General features: G+C 33.5%; 3 protein-coding genes across 7 annotated transcripts; 2 read left to right on the top strand and 1 right to left on the bottom strand.

The window, feature by feature from the left end:
• Nucleotides 1-356: 356 nt before the first annotated feature.
• Nucleotides 357-1,675, bottom strand: LOC105803430 (thymidine kinase a). The gene is made up of 4 exons (XM_012635620.2): nucleotides 1,441-1,675; nucleotides 1,212-1,356; nucleotides 953-1,074; nucleotides 357-872 (listed from the first exon to the last, which is right to left on the bottom strand). Exons 1-4 carry the CDS (start codon nucleotides 1,602-1,604, stop codon nucleotides 572-574), a joined length of 732 nt encoding a protein of 243 aa, XP_012491074.1. The 5' UTR covers nucleotides 1,605-1,675; the 3' UTR covers nucleotides 357-571.
• A 12,720-nt stretch (nucleotides 1,676-14,395) lies between these two features.
• Nucleotides 14,396-21,944, top strand: LOC105803428 (heterogeneous nuclear ribonucleoprotein 1). Of its 5 annotated transcripts, none has more exons than XM_052623330.1 (5): nucleotides 14,396-14,691; nucleotides 14,835-14,966; nucleotides 15,229-15,453; nucleotides 15,797-16,997; nucleotides 18,687-19,385. In XM_052623330.1, the coding sequence occupies exons 3-5, from the start codon at nucleotides 15,235-15,237 to the stop codon at nucleotides 18,737-18,739; spliced, it is 1,473 nt and encodes a 490-aa protein (XP_052479290.1). In that variant the 5' UTR covers nucleotides 14,396-14,691; nucleotides 14,835-14,966; nucleotides 15,229-15,234; the 3' UTR covers nucleotides 18,740-19,385. The 5 variants fall into 5 exon arrangements, with proteins under 5 accessions (XP_052479290.1, XP_052479291.1, XP_052479293.1 ...); XM_052623333.1 differs by lacking the exon at nucleotides 18,687-19,385 and adding an exon at nucleotides 21,505-21,944 and having other exon boundaries at nucleotides 14,397-14,691; XM_012635617.2 differs by lacking the exon at nucleotides 18,687-19,385 and adding an exon at nucleotides 19,440-19,927 and having other exon boundaries at nucleotides 14,397-14,691.
• Nucleotides 21,945-24,338: 2,394 nt separating this feature from the next.
• Nucleotides 24,339-26,153, top strand: LOC105803432 (polygalacturonase). The gene is made up of 4 exons (XM_012635622.2): nucleotides 24,339-24,565; nucleotides 24,659-24,967; nucleotides 25,052-25,567; nucleotides 25,650-26,153. The coding sequence occupies exons 1-4, from the start codon at nucleotides 24,368-24,370 to the stop codon at nucleotides 25,977-25,979; spliced, it is 1,353 nt and encodes a 450-aa protein (XP_012491076.1). The 5' UTR covers nucleotides 24,339-24,367; the 3' UTR covers nucleotides 25,980-26,153.
• The last annotated feature ends 1,578 nt before the right edge of the window (nucleotides 26,154-27,731 follow it).

Here is a 27,731-nt window from a genome sequence, read left to right as displayed (position 1 = left end):
TTTAAAAAATTCTATTTAAATCAACAAATAATGAAATTTATTTTGGATTTTTAAAAGCCCTATTGAAATGAATCTTCCTTTGAAATGCCTCGTTCAAACACAAGGGAAAAGTTTTTTAACTTTTTTCTTTATTTTAAAATACCTACAATCCTATTGCCATGTTATAAGACTTTCTACTGTATTGTCGATTCTTTCAATTCACTTGAAAATGACCGTCTTCTTTTTGAAAAGTTTGTTTTTTTTGCTTAATTGATAATTCAGTATATCCCATATATGAGAGCCAAAGCCAACTTTAGATTTATGCCAGGTAATCATATCTGTAAATTACTATCAAAAGATTCAAGAACACAAGAAAATCAACAAAAACCAAAGTACTTTAGAAACTGTCCTTGTAAAATCATTATCTATACTATACATAATAAGAAGTGAAATCCAGATAACTTAGGTAACTCAATAGTACAAGCACGACAGCTATGACGAATTATGAAAGATGCTAAAAATACACTAGGCCGGCCAATGACCCCATTCCGCACATTTCTATTTATGATGTATAAAAGCAATAACTTATCCATTACTGAGATTGAAGTACTGCTGCAGTTGCTGCTTCAAGGCAAGATAATTGAGTTGTTTGATGATGAACACTTGTTGATTCAAGAACAATCCTCGAAGTTTCAACAACCGTTTGTCCATTGACATAATGCTGTCGACAAACAGGCATGTATAAATCTGCCCCTCCGATCAGTTCCGTTTGGGTCGCTGCTGTTTTCCTGAATGTGAAAAATGCCTTTTTCCCACACACTTCGCATCTTGCAGTTAACTTTGTTACTGTATCAGCTAGCGGAATTATGTCCAGAACTGACCCAAAGCTCCTTCTGAATATCATTTCTAAATTAGAACCATTTTTATATACATAAAATGAATTTGCCAAAGGAATATTGTGAATGATCATCACCTCAAATAATCGCCGTCTAAGCCAGATAAAATTACTGTTTTGCCATCATTGTCGGCAACTTTGCAGCAGAAATCGTACAAATCTTCGAAAAATTGTGCTTCGTCTATGCCAATCACATCCAGCTGCCGCAACCCCCCCCCATCCAAAAAATATATATATGTATAAATTTTCAAAAAAGAAAAAAAAATAAAATGTGCATTTTGATGGGGGAAAGAAAAGAAGGAGGACTTGTTGATAGAGTTAAAGTGCGGGTATTTACCTTTTCATAAGCATCTTCTCCGACATTGTGTCGAAAAGAAGTGAGATCCGGCAATGCCCAACATGGGAATTTCACTCCGTCGTGAGTTACCACTGAGTCAATGGCGTACCTTGTATCCTTGCTCGATTTTATCATTGCGACGTTTCTACAAAATCGCCCAAAATAAAATTTACCAATAAACTAAAAAGGATGAGATGTAAAGAATATTAAAAAAGAGAAGAGAAAGTACCGGCCATTGTTGCGTTCAGATCTGATCCGACGGAGGAGAGAAGTAGTCTTGCCGGCAAACATGGGGCCGATGATGACGTGGATCTCGCCGGAAACACGTGGAGGATAGGAAGATCCGACGCGATCTGTTAAGTTTAGTGCAATAGAAGACTTACAAGAGGCCATCGAAATGGATGAAGTTAGAGAAAGAAAAACACAGAGAGATCAGAGAAGTGGTAGTTGAGAAATAATGGCTTTGACTTGGAAATATAAAGGAAAGAAAAATGGCTCGAAATTTTAAATTGAAAGAATTTTTGGAGGGTAAAATTGGGTCATTTTTGGAGGGAATGAGAAGTGCTTGAGAGGGTTATTTTATTTTCTTTTTGCACGTGGACCCAATTTGAATATTACTCCCTCCTTTTGTTCTTGTGATGTAACCCCAATAAACCACACCCATCATCCTTTAACCTCAAAAACTATAAAATATTATTAAATTATTCAAAACTTTCTATTTAAATCACTAACTTGTTAAAATTACTCTTATAAGCCTTCTCCATTCGCATCACCTGCTGCTCTCCCTTCTTTTATCTTCTATAATTTAATTTTATTTTAATGAAATAACTTTAAATGTCATAAATTTATAAACCAAAATCAAAACAAGTTTCTTTTCTGATCTTCGGCACTAACTATCAAATTGACCTACATTTAAGATATGTTCTTCTACTTGTTGATAAGTATTGATCCATCGTACCGATCATTAAATTGTCATTCAAAGCTCACTAGTTAAACTTTTAAAAAGCAGACTTAACAACCTAGTGACTTAAATAAAATATTATGAATAGTTTAGTGACTTAAAAGAAAACTTTTAAATAGTTCAATGATCGTTCTGTAACTTTTAAAGTTGAGTAATCAAAAGTTAAACTCACTAATAATTTAGTGACCTTGGCAGTAATTTATCCAAAAAAATGTGTTGATAATTCACTTATTAATTTAAGAACTAAATTTTTTTTTGAAGACAACTGCAGATTGGGTTTTATTAATAATTCAAAGAACAAAACAATTTTCCTAAAGAACCGAGCCCAATTTTGGCCCAGCACCAATAAACAAAATTATAAAATAACAAAATAATAAACAGAACCGAAAAGGGCCTAAATATAGCCAAATCAAAAACCAGAATACTTAAATGTTGCCGTGTAATTTACCCAATCAACAAAACAGACTGTTCATCGCCTTGTCACTTCATCTGCTTTTCTTCTTCAAGACGTTTCCACGCCTTGTCACTTCAACTGCCTTTCTTCTTCAAGACGTTTTCATACTCCCAAGGCATTAATCATCAACGTTCTTTGTCCAGCCCTCTTCTCAAATAACCCCAACCCATCTTCTCCCTTCCTGATCACTCTTAATCTCCCATTGTATCCCTTTCCTCTTGATCTTCTGCATATTTCGGAACTCCCCCAACAAGGTACACTGGTACTTTAGCCTTCATAGTTTCTTTTGCTACTATATGCGCAAGAATGTTAACTGCTCTTGAGACATGCTCGAATCTGCACTCCTTGATTTCAGATAGCATTTTATGAATATCGGTAATGTATGCACAAACCCTTGATTTATCTTGGATATCTGACTTACTTTTTTTTATTATCGATAATGAATCTCCTTCTATAATGATTTTCCCCATTTCATGTCCATGCCGATTTTGGTTGCTTTCCGGCAAGTGAGCGCCTCGGCCGCAAAGACTGATGTCACCTGTTGATAGATCTCCAAACATGACAGAAGAGTTTTGCCTTCACTATCCCTGGCCACAATCCCCACCGTCGCTTGATTACCCTTTCCATCATAGGCTGCATCAAAATTAATCGTCACGAACTGGTCAGGTGGCTTTCTCCATTTCCTAATTATTATAGAGGATTGTGACTTATTCGTGTCGATCTCATTCAACTCTGCTATGTAACTGTTAACAAATCTGCCTAAAGCTTTTCCCGAATTACTCACTTTTTTGTGCACTCTATCATTCCTATCACCCCAGATTGCCCATAATGCACAGCAAAATGTCCTACACTGTGTTGCTGAATTCTTCGCAACTACCCAGGTTAGCCACTGTGTGAACTCCATCTGACTTTCGTGTAAAAAAACTTTGCATGATAATTCCTTCCATACTGAAATTGATATAGGACATTCCCGAAAGAGATGATTCATGTTCTCCGATCTAGCTCCACAACGGGGGCGTACTGATGTATTAGTTAGCTTTTTCTGAAGCAGGTTAACTCGTGTAGCAAGAAAATTCCATGATATCTTCCATATTGTAATTTTGATTTTTGAGGGGAGGTTAAGAATCCACAATTTTTTTGTAAAATTCCTCATAGCCATATTGTAAAGCGTAAGCTCTAGGACCATCTGCAATACTCTGTAATAGTTTATAGGCGCTTCGCACTGTGAATTCGCCCGTCGCCTCTGCATTCCAGACCTAAAAATCATCGTGAGGTATCTCTGCCAACGGGATGCAAATAATCTTCTCAGCAACATCCTCCGGAAAGGTAGAAAAAATCAACTCTCTATTCCATGGTTCTATTATTTTGGTTTATTAGATCTGCAACTTTAACATCATTCAAATTCAAGTTTAAATCTAATAACCTGCTCTTATTCACATCTGGAATCCAAGAATCGTTATCGACTGAAATATGCGTTCCCTTTCCTACCTTCCAGCACAGCCCTTCCTCTAAAATGCCCTTCGTAGCCCACATACTTTTCCATGTATATGAAGCATTACACCCCAAACGAGAATCTAAGAAATTAACATTCGGGAAATACTTGGCTCAAACTTGAGCTAATAAGGAATCTGGGTTACTTAAGATTCTCCATCCTTGCTTAGCTAAGAGTGAGATGTTAAATTTAGCCATACCCCTAAAGCCCAAACCACCAGTTTCTTTTGATGGACACAAATACTTCCACTGACACCAATGAATACCTCTTCTCCCATGGGCTTTTTGCCACCAGAATTTAGCAAAAATGCTAACTATATCTCTGCATAAAGACATTGGTAATAAAAAGCAAGACATAGCATAGGTTGGAATAGCCTGCAATACCGCCTTAAGAAAAACTTCCTTGCCCCCTTGCGATAACATTCTGGTGCTCCATCCTTCGATTCTGCTGTGCACTTTCTCTTTGAGATACTAGAATGATTATTTTTCCGTCTGCCAACCATATTCGGGAGACCTAGATATCTTTCCATATTTGTTTAAATTCTTACCCCCAAAATTGCCGAGACTTCTTTCTAATCTTCTTCTGTAGTATTCGTGCTAAAAAAAACCGTAGATTTATTGAAATTTACACACTGGCCAGAACCTTTTCCATACTCCTTCAGTATTTCTTTGAGTACCTTTGCCCCTTTGTCTGATGCTTCCCCGAACAAAATACAATCATTTGCAAAAAGTAGATGTGAAGTTTCTGGGCCTCTTCTACTTGCCTTTGCTCCTTTTATCATTTCATCTTTCATTGCTAGTCTCATCAACGATGATAATTCCTCCCTGTCTCAAACCTCTTGTTGGCTGAAAGCTTCGCCCACCTCCACCATTTGTGTTGACTACATAGGAAGTTGTAGATATACATTTCATTACCAGCTCCACCCATTCCTTTGCAAAACCCATTTTTAGCATGACTTCTTTTATATAACCCTATTCAACCCTGTCATAAGCCTTACTCATATCCAGCTTTACTGCCATATAACCTTTTTTCCCTTTTCGTTTTTGTCAAAATGCATGCAAAATCTCACAAGTCAAAAGCACATTGTCTGTAATAAGCCTTCCTGGGATGAATGCGCTTTGAGTCGCATCAATACATCTGCCAATACCTATTTGTAATCGATTTGCAATTGTTTTCGCCACCATTTTATAAAAAACGGAGCACAAGCTAATAGGCCCGAAGTTAGCCAGGCTAGTAGGGTTAGGAATTTTTGGAATCAATACAATCTCTGTTTGATTAAAGGTCCAAAATTTTCACCCTTATTTAAAATTCCCAAACAAAAGTTAGTAATTTCCATACCTACAATCTGCCAAAACTTCTGAAAGAAAATTGCTGGAAAACCGTCATGTCCTGGTGCTTTAGTGGGACCCATTCCTCTCAAAGCCTCAAAGACTTCTTCTACTGTATTTTGACATCAAAACTCTGTTAATTCCATCCGGAATATTTTTTTAATGCCCGTGAGAAGATGAGAAGGATCTCTGATTCCACTTGACGTAAATAACTTTTGAAAGTACACAGTAGCAGCTTCATTTATCTCACTAGCTTCATTAACTCCAGCTCCAATTTTGATATGGTATTAATTTTCCTTCGACGAGTGGTGAACCTGTGAAAAAAAGCCGAATTTTTATCCCCTACCTTCAGCCAATTTGCCCTTGCCCTTTGTTCCTAGTAAACTTCGTCTTTATCAATCTCCATGTCAAGTGGATTTTAGTATCAAGAATTCTTGCCATTGTATCGTCAGTCCTTTCTTGCTCCATCAACATATCAAGTTGCTTTGTAAGCCTTTTCTTCAGGTCCTCTCGCTGTTCTTTAATTGATTTTGCCCATGTCTTTAAGGCTGCTTGTAATCTTTCTAACTTTTCAGCAACTGTGCCTCTTCCTGAGTCCCAAGAATTTTTAACAACTTCCTCAATCGTTTCCTCCATGAGCCGCCACGCTTCGAATTTGAATTTTGAATTGCCTTTAAAAAAATTTTAACCATTTGTATTTATAAGAAGTGGGCAATGATCAGACATTGAGTATGTTAGGTTCTCAATATTACCCATTGGGAATAACTGCCTCCACTTGTCATTTGCAACACCCCTGTCAAGTCTTTCTCTAATATTTGTCTTCGGCAAATTTCCCCTTTCCCAAGTGAACCAGACACCCGAATATCCCAAATCTTCTAATAGGCATTCTTCTAAAACTTCTCTAAAAGCCTCCATTCTACTCTCCTCCCTAGGTACACCCCCACATTTTTCATACGAATTTTATATCTCATTAAAATCACCACATACCAACCATGGATGATTCCTATTCTGCCCCAACTTCTTTAATAGATTCCACGTATCACTCTTATTATTATCATAGGGCGAACCATAGAACTTATATCTCCACTCTTCTTCATTAGTACCTTCTTTAACCATAACATCAACATGATTCGTAGAATAACTCTGTAAGCTTATTTCGATATCTCCTTTCCATTCTTCGCGAACCCTCTGCTGCAATAACAGTTCCATTAGGAAAACCACATCTTCTCCAAACTTTTTCCATCCGCTGATTGTCCAACTTTGTCTCCATTAAGAAGACCAACTGGGGATTGTGTTGTTTTAGGAAAAAACACAGCCTCCTTACTGCCCGTGAACTCTCCAATCCACGAACATTACAGCTAACAGTTTTCATTGCGTCCGGTCGGCTTGCCTCTTGGCAGCCGCCGATCTCAGTAAATTTTGTGTTTCAGATTGCTCAGAACTATCTACCATTTCTTCTAAAAACTCCAAACCACTGCCATCGATATTGTCATATTTTAATCTTTTAGTGCCGTCCATCTCACTACTAACCTTTTCACTACTAACAAGATCTGCTTCTGGGAATTTCCTCTTCCTCATGCTATTCTCAATCTTAGAATGTAACACTGTGGCCCCTGGTTTTATTCTTTTCCAGCTCTTTTTCTTCTCGTGGTTGACACTTTTACACTCAGATGCCATACTGCTATCTTTCATCTCATCCCCCATTGACCTATATAATACCTGTTCGTTTAGTTTCCCCTCCCCTACCATCAATTCCGAAATTTCCTGTACTCCCCGAAACTCATTATATTCACCTTCTCTTTCTCTAGAACCTTCTACCATCCCTAGTTTGTCTCCTGTATAAGAACTTTGAACCCCCACCTTCTTCATCATAGCATGAAATTTCATACTTTCCTTACCAACTAATTTTGATTCAGCTTTTAAAGCCAACGTATAAGGTGGATCAATACTGATTTTGCTTTTCCTTGCAGGTATATTTTGAGTGCAATCTGTTATTCCATGCCCCATTCTTCCACATTCAAAACAAAATATCGGCAAGTTCTCATACTTAAAAGGGACCCATGTTTTATTAATATTAGTACTTGAGACAAAAATACCTCGACGTAATGGTTTTCGAACATCCAAGTTGATTCTGAGCCGACAACTAACATCGGTAATTTCAGATCTGAGGACCCCCCCAAACGTAACTCCAACTGCATGCAAGAGATCCTTCTTATCAAACTCTGGTAAAATTGAATCAATTTTCATCCAAAACGGTGATGAGGTAAGACTAATCAAATCTCTTTCCATCGCCTGATTTAGCCTATTAAACAAAATAATATTTTTCCGGAAAAGCCATGGTCTCCCCTCCATAATCAGCTCTAAATCTTCTTCTAAATCAAAAAACTATCAGGAACAAATTCTGTCCCACCCGCTGGATCTCAAATTTTTTCCTTGTCTTCCATATACTTTTCATTTGTGCCCTAAAGCTTTCTGGGTTGTAAAGCTTTCCAGTCCAAACCGTGCAAGTCAACGTTGGTTTAGAATTTGGTTCCACCATCGACGCTTTGACTGATAATTGAATGAGTTCTTCTGCTAGGAGAGAGATCTCATCCCTCCCCTCTCTATCATCACCACCGCTTTCCTCCATCCCAAGCCGCAGAAGATACTGCTTTCTCTAGGACTCAGCGCAAAGCACTCTTGGGAGCAGGGAGGTTTTTAGGGTTTTTATAAATATTTAAGAACTAAATTTGAGTATTAGTTATAAATCAATAAACAATAAACAATAATAATTGGAAATGCTTTATTTTCTCTAATCTAAAACGAGATTTAACTAACAATTGTTTCATTAATGGATATCTGTAAACATTAATTAATGATTTAATGATTAATTAGCCAAATTTTTTTTATATAAATACTAACTAATTATTTAATTATTATTAGAGACCCAAAATGCAATGGGAAGATTTATTTGCAAATGAAATGTTATATTGTCCAAAAAAAATACCTTGTTGGAGGCTTTGGAAAATGCCATCATCTTCATTGCATTATCGATAGCATTGTGTATTAGTTGTGGGTTTATAAAGGCTACAGATACGCATATTCAACATTGATTCAATACTGTATATGTAACATAAACATTAGCATATCATATAATCTAACACACATATATAAACATACATAACATCAATTCAAGCATGCAGGTGAGTCAAACAAAATGCATGGAGCTTACATTTTCATTCCAAATCGAATAAGCGAAACATATTTCCTCGTGAAAAGGAAACCATGATGCCAAATTCAAAGTCTGATAGGTAGAATCAAGTGCTCCATCTTCCCAAGAATCACGAGATGCATGCAGCTCTTCCATCTCATCTGGGACCATTGTTCTGTCTCACGGCGAATTCGCTCTACTACCCTTTCGACTATAGCCTTGCAATGTCCTGAACACTCTTGCGTCATGCCCCATTTTCTCCTCCTGCATAACCGTTACAACTTTTCTATATTAATACAAAAAAAAAAAACTATTTTGCTTGTTTTCTTAAACACGTGATGATTCAAGGAGTTTACTTTGTTTGATTGCTACAAAAGATGAAGAAACTAAAAATTTAGAACAACACAAGTGCATCTATAAATTAATAGTGTAGTTTTGGTGAATACAGATATCATTTCCACCAAGACTAAAACTAATATTAATTATCGTCTTTTTATTATTTAACCGAATAATTTGAGTGATAAAAAAACTAAAATTAAGTAAATTAATTAACTAACGAACACGACAAATAACAAAACAAACTAATCGATTAATAACCAAGAAATGAAACAATACCCGGGAAAAAATTCACTTAGGTTTTATCTACCACTACCAATCTAAATTACGGAATTTATTTACTTAATATCCTTATCCGTATAAATCCTTAAATTATGCTAATATCTCTTTCGAGCATAAGAGCAACTGAATCTAGTTTGATTAATTGAAATTTCTTTCTAATTAAAACCCTTATTATCGCATTAACTCGTGCTATGAATTCCCCTATTAGATTTTACTATAATTCATCAGTAGATTTATGTCGTCTTATTTCTAGGATTACATGCAACTCTACTCAATTAAGCAAAATTGATAAATGCCAAAAGTAACATATTTTAGCCTCATTCTTAATGCGGTTTTTGGTAGATTATTCGATTTAAAATGGTGAATTTTATGCTTCTAATATTTCAAATTCATGTTTCTATACTTAGGAGAGCATTTGGGAGTAAAAGGAGCAAAAAACGAGCAAAAATCAGAAAATCTGAGCAAGTGTCAAGAGCCACACGGGCTGGGCCATTCCAAACGAGTTGGATAGACGATTGTGTGAGCCACACGAGTGTGTGCTAGACCATGTGGAAATCACGAACTGCATTTCGAAAATGTGAAAAACGTAATTTTTAGATTTTTCGGGCATTCTAAGACCTATATATACCAAATATAAGAAGAGGAGAAAGGGCCGTCATAGAATACTCAAGAAAACAACTCGAAAACACACAAGTGAAGCCGACTCTGAAGCATATTTTCATCAAGATTGAAGATCTCATTTTGATTTCTTTGAAGTTTATTATGAGTTTCTTGGTTTCTTGTGGTTATACCGTCTTTGAGATGTTTTTATTTGCTATCATGAACTAATTTTCTAAATACCTAGGATTGCACCCTAAGATGGATTCTGTTATTTGATTTTTATTTTTACGTAATAAATACTTAGATCTGGTTCTCAATTATGTGTTTTTAATTCTTGGTTTGATATTTCTAAACTATTAAGCCATGTTTGATGTGCTTAAATCAGAAGAGGAATAGACCCTATTTAAGAGCAGATCTAGCGTAATTGAATGGAGTTGCATGCTATCCTAAAAATAGGACGACATAAATCTAACGGATTAGAGTCAAATCTAATAAGGAGATCCATATATCGAGTTAATGCGATAATAGGGGTTTTAATTAGAAAGAAATTTCAATTAATCAATCTAGAGTCAATTGCTCTTAGCCTTGAAGAGAGATGTTAAAATAATTTAGGAATTTCTACGGATCAAGATACTAAGTGAAGAAATTGCGTAATTTAGATTGATAATGACAGATGAAGTCTAGGTGAATTCTTTCCTAGGTATTATTTTGCTTCTTGGTTGTTAATCGGTAATTTTCCTACTTTGTTCTTTGTTTTGTTCTTTAGTTAATTTAATTAGTTAATTTTAGTTTTCAATCAATCACTCCAATTTGTCGGTTAAATAATAGAAAGACAATAATTACAAGTAGTTTTAGTCTTTGTGGGAACGATATTTTTGCTCACCGTAGCTATACTATTAATTGATAGGTGCACTTGCCTTTATCGAAATTTTAGTTGGTTTACGACTACAATCAAGATATACTCTTAAACAGGATTTATTCAACTATCGGTTTAAACACATCAAACATGGATCAATAATATAGAAATATCAAACTAAGAATTAACCACATATAATTAAGAACAAGAAACTCAATATTTATTGCATAAAATAAAAATCAAATGACAGAATCCATCATAGGGTTCATCTCCCCTAGGTATTTAGAAAATTAGTTCATGCTTGAAAATAAAAATATCCAAGATATAGTATAACTGAAAGAAATAAAGAAACTCATGATAACTTTCTAAAAAATCAATTGAAATTTTTCAATCTTGACGAAAATTTGCTTCAAATGTGTTTCTTGAATATTTTATGTCGGCTCTCTCCTATATCCTTATTTTTGTCATATATACGTCTTAGAAGGCTCGAAAAACCTAAAATTTGTGATTCTCTATTGTTCGGTGCACAATTTCACAAAACCGACACGGCCTACCACACACCCATGTGGATCACACGGGTATGTGGTCTAATCGTGTGGGATGATTCAGCCCGTGTGGCTCCTACAACTTACTCCAACTCTCTGGTTTTCGCTCCTTTTTCTCCTAAATGTGGAATGATTAAGCATTAAAATATGAATATAAAGGATTAATAGTATAAAATTCAAATTAACTTTGAATAATCATCCAAAAACGTATTAAGAACGAGGTTAAAATATGTTACTTTTAACACTTATCAAATATCCCCACACTTAAACATTTGCTTATCCTCAAGCAAAATTCTCAACCTACATTCAAGTTAACTTCTCTCGATTTATTGTTTTCAACAATCATGTTTTAGGATAATCTATAAATAATCATGCATTGGAAATTTACACTAAAATGACACTATATAGTACAAGTAATCCAAACAGAAATTTTTAAAGCATAAAAACATAAGTATTTCCCCTATCTCAACAATTACCTGAAATTCAAACTAAACGAGAATTGACACCCTCACCAAGGTTCACTCAAAGAACTCAAGGTGTTTAAGGTTCAAGTAATGTGCACTCAACACTTGAACAAGAAATGTTAATACCATAAGATTGCTTGAAAATCAAATCTTCACCATTATAGAAATGAGATAACACACCAATCAAGAAGTCTTTACAAGGTTGTAACGGGGCTTAGGTTAAGGGTGAAAAAAATGTCATAAAAGTTAGTTACAATCGAGAGTCGAGTTGATAAGTTACCAAACAAAAAAAAATCAGTTGTTGAATTAAAAGAATTTACACCAACAAGAATTGAAAAGTGAGTATGAGCTTTTATACAAAAGATGAGACTAATGATTCAAGCTCAAATTTTTTTTTCGTTTTTTTAGAACAAAGAGAAAATTCAGCAATGCAAATGATAAAGCATAGTCAGGCAATTAATCAAATCAAATCTCGACAAAAAGGGAGCCATTAAAAAGAATGATTTACCAAATTAGTGTGGTTTACGAGTTAACATGAATGGTTGTTAAGTAAAAAAAAGTGTTAGGATCAACGGGGTTTACCAGAGGTTAATTCAATGGGTAAGCTATTTAAATGTTAAGTGGGTTAAATCCTAAATTCCTCTATTATTTCAGTATATCAAATCAATAATGTGGTCTCGACATGCATAACCGAAGCAAGTTCTAAAATGACAAATCAAGTTAACATACTCACAACCAAAAATAAAATGAGCATGAAATAATAGATGCTCTATAGGCTCAAAAGCTCACAAAAAACTATAGTTTTGATGTTAAACTTGTAAATTTAAAATTTCAAAATAATGTTTCAATTTAGGGAAATAACCTAAAATAATAATTTCTAAAAAACGACTTATCATGTTGACTCTCTCGTGTCTTGAAGTAAAAAAACACAATGCATAAAAATTCACAAATTAATCCCAAATAGATTCAATAAAAACTCCAAACTTTAAAAATTTAACTTTAATGTTAGGTTTGAGAAAATTACTTAAACACGAAAATAATTCAAGGATTGTATCGCATTAACATATAAAATCCTCCCCACACTTAATATGTACATTGACCTCAATGTACAAACAAATATAAACACAATAAGCAAAATATTATAAGTGAGGAAGAGAACTGAAACTGCCCTAAATTTGGATGATTTAACTGGAATAGTAAAATCTGGAAACGTAGGTACATGATTGCGAGCATACTAATAAGAAAATAAACAAAAATAATAATAAAGAGATGACAAAATAAATAGAAAAACAGTCGAAAAAATAACAATAAAATGCATACTAAACATATAAGTATGGAAAATAAAATAAAAATAAAGATAATTCAGGGGACTTTTGGAAACATGATTGTGGCGAAGATAAAACGGCGGTTAAAGTTTGGGTTTGGTGAAATGGGGTAGGAAATAAACAAAAAGAAAATAAAAATAAAATAATCTAGCTTTAAAAAAAAGGGTACATGGTCATGTAGGCTACACGAGTGTGTATCTCACTGAGGTCTTATGGCCTATTAAAAACATTTAAAAATTGCTCTAGTGTTCACACGATTTGGGACTCGCCCATGTGCCTAGGTCGTGTGCATCACACAGCCATGTCGTCAGGTATGTGAATCCACTTAAACCATGTGTGTCAAAAGAAAATTGAAAAATTGACTCCAGTATTCACACGGTCCATGACTCACCCGTGTATCTAAACCGTGTATACCACACGACTGTGTTGACAAGCCATGTGTATCCATTCTGCCTATGTAGGTGTATTGTTCTCTTCTCCCACTGCTGTGTATAGGGGCGTGTGGGTCACATGGCCGTGTGGTCTACCCCAGACCATGTGGACCAATTTATATATATATTTTAAATTTTTTAGGTACCATAAGAGTTGTGAATTGAAATTCATAGGATTCAAGGAGGCAGAACACACGTTGCAACCCACGTCCTTTTGCATTGGTAATAACAGAGGCGAATCTAAGTGGGGCGGAAATGAAAAATTACTATTTAGGCTCTTTAAATTTTTTAAAAATTTTAAATTAATTAAAGTAAAATTGCACTTTACCCCTCTAAAATTATAAAAAATTGATTTATTCCTTTAAAAATTATAAATATATAAACTATTAAAAATTAAAATTTCATTCGACCCCTAGAAAAAATTTCTAACTTCACCACTAGACAACAATATCAATCTCAATTAAGACTCAATCGACTAGAGACATAAGATTAAAATGAAAAATGTGTTAAGTGTTAATTTCATAAGAAAATAGTAAAACTGTTAGGCTAAGGACTTCACCAAAATCAGAGTCAATCAAACATATCAACGGTCTCTACTAAATTCCATTGACGAAAGAAATGAAAAAAGATATGATGAAGATCAGAGGGTTTGATTTATTAGAAACTACGCCACAATATCACAGTGAAAGTGCATAGGGTTGGAAACTTTCATGCATGCAAAGGAGAACCATCAAGGGGTATGAAGATGCGGCATAGAGTAAAACATCGCCAATAAGTATAAAAGGAGGTGGACAAGCAACTCTCCTCTTGCCAAATTTTAGGTAAAAAAAATTCCTAGAAAATTTGTAAAATATACAAAAATAAAAATAGAAAAGAAAATCAATCTGTATTTCGCTATATATATTCCTCACAGGAATCTTTGCAAAGCTTCCATTTTTCTCTTTCTCCCTAAAGTTGTATTTTTTCTATTTTTTATTGGTTGAATATAAATTTGTACAATTACTAAATTTGAATTCTGGGTTGCAAAGAAAAAAATGGATTAGATTTTTTTGTAAGAAAGGACACAATCGACAAGAGAACATATTATTTGAAGGGGGCAAGGAAAATAGAAGAGAAGAAAGGGGATGAAATTAACCTCCTCTATTCTTATTCTTATCAAGCCTCCTCTCAGATCATAGATTTTTGCAAGTTTTGGCACTTGAGTTTCATTTGATTGGTGGGTTTCTTTTTTTTTTTTTTGTGACGAATCTGGGTTTGGATTTTCGATGTTTTGCTTAAATTTCCAATGAATATATAAAACTATATCAAGTTTCTGATTGATCGTCCATCTGGTTTTTTTTTTGGCCCTCTCATTTCTAGATTCCAGGTGAAGTTAAATTCTGGGTTGGTCGATTGATTGATCGTGGAAGGATCTGTTTGTTTCTAAATTTTGAATCAGAGAGAAAATTTTCATTCTGTGTCGAATTACACTTTTTGTTGTTAAAATAAAAGGTAGTGAATGGTATCTGCATTATTGTGATTGGATGGCTTTAGTCAATAAAATGCGTAATTTTGATTCTTCATTATTAATTTGATTTTCCAAGAAGGAATGGTATGCTATTGGTTTTTGATTGGTCCTTGTTGTTGCAATGCAATTTTCATGGATTACTTTGGATCCAGTATTGAATTTGGCCTTTTATGTTAAAGTTAGCATTTGATTTGCATTTGCGGATAGTTTGGACTTTGTAATGACAGAACTAGTTCTATATTGCAGAAAACGATGTCTGGGAATGGTAAGCTATTTATTGGTGGGATATCTTGGGACACCAATGAAGAGCGTCTCAAGGAGTATTTCAGTACCTTTGGTGAAGTGGTCGAGGCAGTGATCATGAAGGATCGGACCACAGGGCGTGCCCGTGGTTTTGGTTTCGTTGTTTTCTCTGACCCAGCTGTTGCTGAGAGAGTTATATTGGAGAAACACAACATCGATGGTAGGATGGTAAGTTGTTGATCTTTAAGCACTACTTTTTAGATTAATGTTGTGCAATGTACTATTCATTGGTGCTATTAGCTTATTGAAGCAAGAAGTGAAGGTTCAATTCCTTATTGGTGTTATGAACCAGATATCTAATTGCAGGAATTCGTAAAATTCCGGTTCTGAGTCCAACTAAATTTCAAAATTGAGCCAAGAGTAATTGTGCTTCCTCTTTTTTTATCTTTTTCTTTGCGATTGCTATTGGTTATGTTTGTAGTTCTCTTAATTTGGTATAATTACTTATTTTTAGCTGAAAGAATTTGAGCTGTTTAAGATTTATTTTCATCATTTAGTTACCTGTGCTCAGGTGGAAGCAAAAAAGGCAGTTCCTAGGGATGACCAGAACATTATGAGTAGAAGCACCAGTAGCACCCATGGTTCACCTGGTCCAGGTCGCACAAAAAAGATTTTTGTTGGTGGTTTAGCATCTACAGTCACAGAGAGCGACTTTAAGAAGTACTTTGATCAGTTTGGAAATATCACAGATGTTGTAGTGATGTATGATCACAACACCCAAAGGCCTAGGGGTTTTGGATTCATCACTTATGATTTAGAGGAGGCGGTGGAAAAAGTGTTGCTAAAAAATTTCCATGAACTGAATGGTAAAATGGTTGAGGTTAAACGGGCAGTTCCCAAAGAGTTATCTCCTGGCCCCAGTCGTAGTCCCCTTAGTGGGTATAACTATGGTCTGAATAGAGTCAACAGCTTTCTTAATGGCTACACTCAGGGATATACTCCAAGTAGTGTTGGTGGCTATGGACTTAGGATGGATGGTAGATTTAGTCCAATTGCTGGTGGTCGAAGTGTGTTTCCTCCTTTCGGTTCTGGTTATGGAATGGGCATGAACTTTGAGCCAGGGTTGAACCCAAGTTTTGGAAATAATGCAAACTTTACTAGTAATATGAACTATGGGCGGGGATTGAGCCCTTACTATATTGGCAATACCAATAGATTTGGTAGTCCTATTGGATGTGATGGGACTGCTGGAGGTAATACTTCCTTTTTCAGCTCAGTGACCCGTAATCTTTGGGGAAATGGGGGGCTCAATTATAACACAAATGCTGCTAGTTCTGGTGCATATATGGGATCTGGAAGTGGTAGTATAGGAGGAAGTTCCTTTGGAAATAGTGGAATTAACTGGGGTTCTTCTGCAATTTCTAGTCAAGTTGGAGGGAATCATGTTTCTAGCAATAGTGCGAATTTTGCCTATGGAACTGGTGATAATAGCTTTGGGTTGGGGACTGCAGGGTATGGGAGAAACAGTGGGACCAATGTGGCGCCAACATCATCATATGTAGCATCAAATGGTGGTTATGATGGAGCCTTTGCAGATATTTATGGTGGTGCTTCAATTTATGGGGATACCACTTGGAGATCATCAACATCTGAGCAAGATGATTCTGGTTCCTTTGGGTATGTACTTGGTAGTGCCGCTTCTGATGTTTCGGGTAAAAGTTCTCCTGGGTATGTTGGTGGTTATAGCGTTAATAGGAGACAATCAAATAGAGGTAAGACTTCATATTTAGCATCTAAAATCTCTCTATAAATAATTTTCAGCTTGAGAAAAATTCCTTGTAAATGTTTTAAAGAATCAGTATTGATATTAATAGGAGTTTAGTAGCACAATCTTTTTTAAGTGTTTCAGAAGCAGAACGAAAGAAAATATTTTCGTATGAGGACACTTCTAGCTAATATTTGGGTTAGGTCTTAAATTTGGCAACACCATTCCTCTTAGTGATATGATCTTTCATTTCTTAGTAGCTGCATGATGTGCTTGCTAGTTTTAGAAGAACTTTCTCTGTCAAGATTGATATACAACTTTCTGTACATAATGACCATATGATTCATTCATTAATTAATTGAGTGTAGTTGTGTATATTAAATGTGTATATCATCTACAATTGACAGTTCATGTGACGTCTCTGAATAATTTGGTAACTTTTGATAAATTGAATCTCCAAGGACGGAAGAAAAAGATAACAAAGTTTTCTGTTGAGTCAGGAATGCTACTAAAAATTTAAGGTATGATATTAATATTGGTCAATGAAAATAATTGTTGGCTTTTACAAAGATACTTATCTTAAAGTAACAATAGCATAAACAAACTTGAACACTTCTGACCTATCTTATTGTTTAGCAGTTCTGTTGTTAAAGTGTTTGTCCTTGGACAAGTTGAGTTGGTTATTTTTGGCTGTCAATTACTTAGTGTTTTCCATTTCTAAGCCCCTGGTTCGAGGGTTTTGAATGCACAACTTTTTCCTAAAATTAGTTTCACTTTTAGCTTTATTTTCATTATTTTGTATGTATGTGAGGATTTACAGGTATTAAACTATATGCGCTTAAATTTATAATGTTCTTAAAGAGTTTGTGTTGGTGCATTGTTTAGATATTCAGTTGTTGAATTACATTCTCTCTCTACTCATTCTTCCATGTGAGTCTCTTTCCCTCCTATTTGTATATCTCTTTTTCACCTCTTCAGTTTTCTTGTCCTTCTAACTTGTCCCACACCATTCCTAGTCTTTTCAGCAGCTTATTGGTTATCTTATGTTTTTATGATCTTCTAGCCCTGACATTACTTGAATTGTGATCAATCATTCATTCCTTGATATCTCCTCAGTCTTTTTAAGGTTTAAAGCATATTAATGATTTACAAACTTCTTCACTAGACATTTCAGTTTGACCTTTGCTTGAGCATATTAAGTTCTGGTATATTCTAAGTGGAAGTTCCATAATAGTTGCACTTTGATATTTGATTTATAGATACGATTATTGTGAATATGTCAATTTATTATTTTGGACAGACATTTTGTAGTGATTGCATGCTATTACCTTCAAAAGTCAAACACTTGTTCGGGTTTTGCCTAAGCAATTTGAAAAAATATGTAACGTTCACATCAGTCCATACAAACTAACACACATAGATACGATTCCCTGATAACGGGTTGCAAGAGTTCTATGTTTCTGTCACATTCATTTTTCATGGCACCTACAAATCTTAACTTTAATATAATCTTAACAATTACATGATTGCCTTGGAAAATTACTTCTCTCCTTTAAACTTTCACATGCCTTTAAGTGCTACCTTTGCTCTCTTCTCTTGTAATTTACCCTAAAACTTTGTTTGTCTTTTCATTCTAACCAGATTTGGTGGTCTAATAACCATTTTACAATCTTTCCTCTTGATTATGGTGTTGTAGGGTTTGTAAACATAAAATTGATGAAGTGCTTAAAGAAGGATGTCAGAAATTGAATGGAAAATAGGAATGAGTTGAGTTTGGGCCTTGCATTAGTGTGGTTTAGCATTGTATTTTCTGATATGACATGGATCATGAACTTCAACCAATTTTCTTTTGATATTGACAGAGGTGTATCACTCTGTTTTCCTGACTTGTCACTAGTATCTAGTCTTATTTTTTTTTCAGTGAGACCCCATAATTTGCTTATGGGACTCTTTTATTACTCCTCGCTTCCTCATTTTTTTAATTTAAGGTCACAAAAACGTGGGAGTTACTAGTAAGAGAGCCAGGTACAGTATATTTTGTTGTAAAAAAAGCATTAGTTTGTATCTAACCATTGTATAATATACTCGAACTAATATCTTTTCAAAAGGTAGAAGACAAATAAGGGGATGCCTTAGTCTAGTATCTTTTCTGTTTGTTCTAGTTATATTTGTTTAGAACCCATGCTTTTAATTCGTAAGAAGAAGAATACATTTTACTTGGAGTATAAAAGGTGTGCTTTGTTAGAAATAGAGCTGCCCTGTCAAATTTAGGATAAGGACATCCATCGAAAGCTTAATTGTTGCCGTACTCTTTTAAAAGAATTAGCATTGGGGAAGACTTGGGCTAACAAGCAATTAATAATGCATTATTACTTATTAAGAGAAACCTAAATATACATTATCATTTGTTTCATTAAGGTGAAATTTTTTTCATTGCATTGTTTTGAAGGTTCCAGCGCTGTGAAGTAGCCTTATGTCTCTTAGAAAACTCGTCTTCACAAATGTTGTAAAACACCCAAAAGATGCTAGGTAGCCACTAGAAAAACATCAAACCAATTATTATTATTATTATTATTATCATTATTGTTACCTGTATTTGGGTGCAACTTGAATTTGCACTTTGTTCATATTGTGGAGGATTGGCTGGTTTGATTTTACTTTACACATATTAATTATGAAATTTGTATTAACAAAAGTAGAATGAAAGTTATCAGTTGATGTAGGACATCAATGCATATTTGCTAGCCCTGTAATTTACTTTGAATGACAATTTAAATGAGCTAAAAATAATATGATTAGACTGAAGAAGTAGATTGATATTTGGGATGATCATTAGAGGAGCCAAAATGTAAACCATACTTGCACAGAGGTGGAATGTTCTAAAGTTTCACTTTTGGCTTTCAGCAACAATTGGAGATTTTTAGATTTGAAGGATTGAACCCCTTGGATACAAAAGAAGGGGGGGGGGGGGAAAGAGAGGATTATTTTGACATTTGGTTTTGAAAAGAAAGGGAAAGAGAGATTCTTTCATGATCATCTATGGAAGAAACTACTTGAGAATCTTATCCAGGAATAGAATCAAGCGTATTATTGAAAAAGTGGGTTGGCAATTCTGAAGTTCTTTTAGAATTGGATCTTTTTGATAAGCAGGAATTCTACAAGAATTTGCTTGTTGGCTAATGAAAAGGGTCATAGGCTCAAAGTCTATTATTGGTTTATTATGTGCAGAGTTTCATTATTAGATTGCCTTCTGATGTGTATCATTGCAATAAATGAGCTTCACCAACTGGCAAGTGGAAACCATTGTTAGTTCCATCATAATTTAAGTTTGAGATCTCTGATGCACTTGTGATGCTTTAATACTATCTTTGTTACTTAGAAATTAACAAAACATGTTTCTCAAATAGTTTTTAAAAGGATTAAGGTGAAAAATGTCCTTAGAAAAAAAGATAAAAATACAATTAAATCCTTAAGAAAAAAATTCATTCTATTGAGCCTTTAATGACCCAAAAAGTTAATTAAGTTCTTCTGGAAACCATCAATTGATCGATTTGATCACTAACGATGTTGACATGACATGTCACATCAGTAAAAAAAATAACAAAAATAAATGTGTTGATGTGGCATGTTGATGTTAAAAAAATTAAAAATTATAAAAATATTTTAAAATTAATAAAATATATATACATCTAGAATGAATCTACAAAATTATTTGTCCAGATACATTTGAATATAGGTACATGCAGGTTGTCTGAGTGAAAAACTTTAAAAATATTTTAAAATTAAAATTATTAAAATTACGAAAATTATAAAAATTTAAATATGTAAAAATATTAATAATTCATAAATATTTAAAAAATTATAAACGCTAAAAATTATAAAAAGTTTCTAAATTTTCAAAAAACCTTTAAACTAAAAAAATATGAAACACAACAGTTTCATGTTTCAAGTCATAAAAACATGAATGTATATAATTTTTAAGATTTTTCGAAAATTTGGAAACTTTTTATAATTTTTTAAATATTTATAAATTATTAATATTTTTTGAATTTTACATTAAAATTTTATAATCTTTTATTAATTTTATAATTTTAAAAATATATTTTTTTTTATTTTTTGCATTCATCTTGAATAAATCTGGATAACAATATATTTAGATTCATTGAATTTGGACTTTCAAATATATTTTTTTATAATTTTTATTTTTTAATTTTTTACTAAAATAACATGTTACGTCAGTATAATTTTTTTTAAAAATTTTGTTGATGTGACATGTCACATCAACGTCGTTTGTCATGTCAATCGTCATACTAGCATTGTTAGCAGTCAAATGGGTCGGCTGACGATTTCTATTAACACTTAATCAAAAAAAAAGTTTGGGATCATTAAGGACTCGAACTTTTTTTCCAAGAGTTTAATTGCAGTTTTATTTTTTAATTAAGGTGTTTTTAAAAACATATTCTTGAGTTGGGTTTCTTTACTCTTACGCAAAACTTATTTTGTATTGGATCCAGGAATCGCTACCTAAAAGTTGATTTCAGATAATGGCAATACTGTAGGTGAAGAAATGTTGTGAAGCAGGTGATCTGTGAATTCCCTCACAAATACAAAGTTGGTTATCTAGAGCTAACTAGAGTGCCTGTTTTGAAGAAGTAAAATTAGAGTTAGAGGTTTGAGGTTTGAGTTAGAGCTGCTTTGGTATTTTTTGTGTCAAGGCTTGAGGTTTGAGTTAGAGCTGCTTTGGTATTTTTTTGATATAAACAGAAATGTGTGATGCATCTCATGTGAGGCTAGGTTTTGGGTTCTGTAACGGTTGTGGCAGAGTATGCCTTGTTTTCTCGTCTTCCATTATTGAGTTTGTGTTTTGAGTCAGATTGTACGTGAGGCAGTAGTGTGAAACATTGAAATAGTCTGCTTTCTTCATGAAATACTGAAATGGAGGATTTGAAACTGAGTTTTGATGTTATAGTTTTTTGTTTGTAATAATCTCATATTATACCCCTCCACATGTTCACCAATTAGACGATCATTAATCATAGGAGAGGATGTGGATGATCCGAAGTTGCTCCCTCCTGCATTTAACTATGAGTAAGGTTATAAACCAGCGCCTTAACGGGTTTCTGACTGAATTTTCTTTTTCTCCTTTGGGAGAAGGGAATGGGAAACAACACATAATTTATGGGATTTGATGATGGAAGGAATGTCTCACACACCGAGGTGGTGAGTTTCATAGTTTGGTAGGGATCTTTGGCCATGCCTGGACCTAATGATTTGCGCCGTTGATTGCTGGGGAGACTCAGCATGAATATAACAAATCTGTTTAAAAACAAGTTAAGCATTGTACATGAAGGTAAGTCTGAAGACCCAACATGGTTAAGGGTGGAACGTTGTTAGAGCAATTTAACTACATTATATATAATAATTATATGAGATAAAATTAATTTTACATTGATTAAAATGCAAAAACAAATTTACATTCTTCTTTTTTTTTTCATTTTACAAATGAGTATATTTTTAAATCAAGTCCCGTGAACTTAATCTAAAATTTCTCTCAAATATGTCAATTAAGAAAATTGAAAGCACATATATTTTATATTTTTGCCACCCTCTATTTTTTTTATTCTATTCTATTCTCTAAATTTATATCTTTTACTCAAACATATACACACACTATTTTTATTTTTATTTTGTCTTGTCTAATCTCCTTTCTTTACTTAATTTTGAATCTATGGCTTAAACATATATACTAGGTTGTGATCAATATATATGCTTCTTTGACAGGTTAAATTCACTACATTCAAAAATAATTCGAAAAAAATGTTAAAATTTAGAAAAGGAATTTAAAATAGAAAAAAATATGCATTATTATATGTAATATGTAGGTATATATTTTATCTTGGGAATAATAGCAAAATAGATCAGATTGCAAGGAATTTAGTCCCTAAAGTGTTGAAACAAAATCCACCATCACAACTACTAACTAGATACAGCTTCTTTATATATATATATATAGAAAAAAGTGTGAAAAATAATAAGTAGATGGAACTTACTTTATCATTTAATAGAAAATAAATTCAATTTTTTATTTTTTATGATTATTTTATCATTTATCAAACAATCTAATTACACATATTGAATTTCAAGTGATATACCAAACAAATTTTATAATTTAAATTTAACCCTTAATTTTTAATAATTATTTTCAACACTTAAATTCTTTTCATTTTTATCAAACATAGTTAAAAATTATAGTAAGAATGTTCCATAGGATCTAGGGCTACAAACGAACTGAGCTTCAATGAATAGGTCTCTACTCATGTTCATTTATTTATTTTTAAGTTGATTCGTATTTCTTAAAAATTTCAAAATTGTGTTTGTGTTCATTCCTTTAAAAATAATTATACTCACATTCACAAGTATGAGTTAAATGAAGATGGTCATGAACATTTTCATTAAGATATAATTAAACATATTTGCAAACAATAAAAAATTGCTCACGACTAATAAATAAATAAACTATAAATAAACATATTTTTGTTTTCATAGATCTAAAATAATCAAACATATCTATGAATAATATATTATAAATAAAAATATAAACAATAATAATATTATTAATTATATATAATTAAACAATAAACAATTTTAAATAATTTATTAAACAAGTTTTAAATGAATTTAAAAAACTAGTTGAGAATTAAACGACGTATTGAACGAGTTTTAAATGAACTTAAATGAAATAACATGTAATTGTTCATGTTTGATTCATTAAATAAATAAATTTTAAAATATTTTTCATTTTCATTTATTTAACTTGAGAAATGAATAAAAAATGAATTGATTATGAATTATTGATCACTGTGTTTGAGCTTTTTAAATTTATAATTAACCCCTAAACTTAAATGTCAAGGTTTGTCGGTTGTCACTACACCAATAAGTGTTGGGTCAGGGGCAAATGAAATTTTAATTTTTATAGTCTATACATTTATCATTTTAAAGGATTAAATCAAATTTTATAATTTTAGAAGGTCAAAGTATAATTTTATTTTTATTAATTTAAAATTTTAAAAAAATTAAAGACCTAAATAGAAATATTTTATTTTATGGGGGAATTTACCTCTGTGATATTATTAAAAAAACCGACATATCTAGAATATAATTTATTGATGAATTATTTCCCACAAAATGTAGTTTCATGTGGGTTTTCCTCCATAACAACAATTCCGCTAAGGATGTTCGAATTTTAATCAAAATGATAAAATTAGAAAGCATTTGGTTGGCTGTAGCTTTCTCAACTTCACTATATAAATGGTTTCAAACAGACACTAAATCCATACTCACTCTCATTTAAAAATATAAATAAAGAGAAAAAAGATTATGGGTGTAAAAGAGATTATCACTGTCATCTCAGTATTATTATTGCTTTTCCCTTCAACCGTTAAACCCCGAGCTGTTGGTGGTGCTCAACCTGCTGGAGGTCCGCAGGGAGGGGCACCGGAAGGTGGAGGAGGTGGTACTTTGGATGTAGTTGCCCAATTTGGAGCAAAGGCCGATGAGAAAACAGATTTGAGTCAGGTAACTAAGCATAAAACGCACTTCATTTTATTCGTCAGTGGTGGAATATATAGATTTTAAATGGTATGTGTGTGTGTGTGTGTGTGTGTTTAGCCATTGCTGAATGCGTGGAAAGAAGCATGCGCATCGCCAGCTCCGTCCCAAATAGTGATTCCTGCAGGGACGTTCCTTTTAAGTCGAGCAGTCCTGGAAGGTCCATGCAAGGGTCCTGTCGATATTCAAGTTCAAGGCACCATAAAGGCTCCGCCTGATCCTAGTCATTTCAAAGACGATAACTGGGTTATTTTCAGCCGCATCGAAGGGTTTACGATGTCCGGCGGTGGTATTTTCGATGGCCAAGGAGCCCTTGCTTGGTCCAAGAATGACTGTCATAAAAAAAAAAAGTGTACTTTATTTCCCGTTGTAAGGTTTTCTTTCCCTACGCAGTAATTTGTTCTTTTTACTCTAAACCTAATATTCAAGTTTCTCTGTTCTGATTTGCGACAGAACATAAGATTCAATTTTCTGACGAACGCCTATATACATGACATAACCACCAAAGACAGCAAACAGTTTAATGTTAATGTTTTGGGATGCAAAAACATTACTTTCGAGCATTTCACCGTCTTAAACCCCGAGCATAGCTTAAACACCGATGGAATTCACATCGGGCGATCAGATGGAGTCACTATTCTGCACTCGGAGATAAAAACGGGGGACGATTGTATTTCTTTGGGTGATGGTTCTAAGAATGTGGTCGTCAATGGAATTAGCTGCGGTCCTGGTCATGGTATTAGTATCGGCAGTCTCGGAAAGTACCAAGGTGAAGAACCGGTTGCCGGAATTAAAATCGCGAACTGCACCATCACTAATACTATGAATGGTGTTAGAATCAAAAGTTGGCCAGCCTCTTATCCCGGCACTGCATCGGATATGCATTTTGAAGATATAACGATGGATAATGTTAGCAATCCTATCATTATCGACCAACAATATTGCCCATGGAATCTATGCGATTTAAAGGTATGTACTTCACCAAATCTTTGATAGAGTGGAAATGGTTTAAATGGATATCTAACGCATTATTATTATTGCGTTAATACAGAATCCATCACGAATTAAGCTTAGCAATATTAGCTTCAAGAACATCCGAGGCACTGCTGCAGGTAAAGAAGCTGTGAAGATTATTTGCAGCGCCGGATTCCCATGTGAAGGTGTGGAACTCGCAGACATTGACCTTACTTACACTGGACCCGATGGACCTGCCATATCCCAATGTTCCAATGTCAGTCCCAAACTTAGTGGCAAGCAAAACCCTCCTATATGTGCAGCCCCTGCCCCAACAAGCCCCGGTGGCCAAGCAGGCCCCCCCAAAGCAAGCCCTGGGGGCAAAGCAAGCCCTGGCGGCAAAGCAAGCCTCGGTGCAACTGCTTAATCAAATATTGGAGTAGAATATGAAATTATTCTTGTAAATAATGGGAGAAAACATATTCCCAGACATTTATTTTAAGTTCTTAGTCTTTTATTTATTTAGATTTTTTTTTATAAATACCACGTAAATGTCCAATTTTTGGTTATGTAATTTACACGGGTACTCGTCGTTAAACCTACAACTACTTCAAAAAATATAAGATTAATAGAAATCAGTAAATAGGGTTGTATCCACCGAGATTAATAATAATTTTATTTCTTTAATAAATAAGTAAAATAATAAAGATAAGGGAGGGTTGCAATTAAAAATTAAAACAAAGTAAAATAAAGAACATAAAATAAAATTAAAAGTCACTATGTCTAAGTTCCCCAATCTTAACTTAATAATGTCTATTTATAGTGCAAAAATAATATATTGGAGAAAATACAAAAGTAGAATTCATTATATAAAAGAAGAAATTTTCAAGATATTTTAGCAATTTTCGCATCAAACTTCCAGGCCGTTTATGATGCCTTCTTGATGTTTTTGGGCTTCATCTGTGAAAAAACTTCAATTAAAATTTTCAATTTTCTTTGAATCGGTATATTATGGGCCCAAAATGGAGGTTTTGTAGCTCACTAATGTTGCACTGTGACCAAATCGTAAAACTTTTTAAAAATAAACTTTTTCTCTAGTTGTCCCCTAAATCAATAATGAATAAAATATAAGTATAAATAATATAATTAAGAACATAAATAGCATAATTCAAGAAGAGAACTATCACAAAATTATGTGTTTATCAATACTCAAAATTTTGATCAAAATAGTCCTTATTGATTTTTTTTCTTCGGCTTTTATTTGATAATATAACTACACATAACAGTTCATCCAAAATAGCATCATTGTTGTTAAAAATTCCGTTAATCCAGTAATGGATTTTGATGTGGTACATTAATTCATTGGGTGATTGACACGTGATTTTTTTTTTTTTGACTTTTGACTAAACCTAGAGACATCTCTATAATTAGTTCAAATTACTTTTTTTCTTTTCTTGGAACATGAATATTTCAATAGTGAGATTATCAACATTTGAATCCTCTTTAAGAGGAGAGAATTGAATCACGGAGATGATAAACTATGACCATCACCCTACCATTTCTTATGAGCCTACCAACATTACACAATCAACCAGTATGGCGTCTCCAAAACATTGAATTATGGAGTACTAATTCTGAAACTGAAAGAATGATGTTACAACGAAAGGAACAAACACCTCATATAGAAAATTTGTTTGTATGATTTGACAAAATTTTCTAGAGTATTTTACAAATTAATTGTTGTGATTATAATATCTTAAACAAAATGAAAGACTAAAGAGAAAAATGTCAGTGGTGATAACTACCATGAAGAATTTTGAAGCCTTTAATCAACATAAGAAACATTCCCTCTTTGATTGCGTGGTGTCTCGGTCTTCACAACATTTCAAGAATGACCTAACTACAAGATGCTCTGAAGCATATGTCATAAAAGATGCTGATATAATTCCTCCAACTGCCAATTAGATCCAACCTGCTCTGAAAATGTCATGGACCATGAACATTAATCAGACTAATTCAAGAATATTTTAAAGAATTTCAAACATTCCATTCAAAAGTTTAACTGCTAAAACCATGATGTCAAGTACACATGAAGACTCAAGGACATTCCAATAGAAATTATTTCAAGAATGATATTTTCCCTTTTTTTTTCCCTTCAGATTTTAACATATTATTTTTT

Source organism: Gossypium raimondii, chromosome 11, assembly GCF_025698545.1.
Source record: "Gossypium raimondii isolate GPD5lz chromosome 11, ASM2569854v1, whole genome shotgun sequence".
Classification (NCBI taxonomy): domain Eukaryota; kingdom Viridiplantae; phylum Streptophyta; class Magnoliopsida; order Malvales; family Malvaceae; genus Gossypium; species Gossypium raimondii.
The sequence above is the reverse complement of the archived record's forward strand: the minus strand, read 5'-3'. Positions and strand labels throughout refer to the sequence as shown.

Excerpts from the sequence above, each read along its gene's own strand:
- LOC105803430 (XM_012635620.2), bottom strand. The coding sequence starts at position 1,604 with ATGGCCTCTTGTAAGTCTTCTATTGCACTAAACTTAACAGATCGCGTC. Across the intron at positions 1,357-1,440 it reads TCTGAACGCAACAATGGCCG|AAACGTCGCAATGATAAAAT; the intron begins GTACTTTCTCTT and ends GCGATTTTGTAG. Across the intron at positions 1,075-1,211 it reads GAGAAGATGCTTATGAAAAG|CTGGATGTGATTGGCATAGA; the intron begins GTAAATACCCGC and ends GGGTTGCGGCAG.
- LOC105803428 (XM_052623331.1), top strand. The coding sequence starts at position 15,235 with ATGTCTGGGAATGGTAAGCTATTTATTGGTGGGATATCTTGGGACACC. Across the intron at positions 15,454-15,796 it reads ACAACATCGATGGTAGGATG|GTGGAAGCAAAAAAGGCAGT; the intron begins GTAAGTTGTTGA and ends ACCTGTGCTCAG. Across the intron at positions 16,998-18,686 it reads TAGGAGACAATCAAATAGAG|GGTTTGTAAACATAAAATTG; the intron begins GTAAGACTTCAT and ends ATGGTGTTGTAG.
- LOC105803432 (XM_012635622.2), top strand. The coding sequence starts at position 24,368 with ATGGGTGTAAAAGAGATTATCACTGTCATCTCAGTATTATTATTGCTT. Across the intron at positions 24,968-25,051 it reads AGTGTACTTTATTTCCCGTT|AACATAAGATTCAATTTTCT; the intron begins GTAAGGTTTTCT and ends GATTTGCGACAG. Across the intron at positions 25,568-25,649 it reads GGAATCTATGCGATTTAAAG|AATCCATCACGAATTAAGCT; the intron begins GTATGTACTTCA and ends GCGTTAATACAG.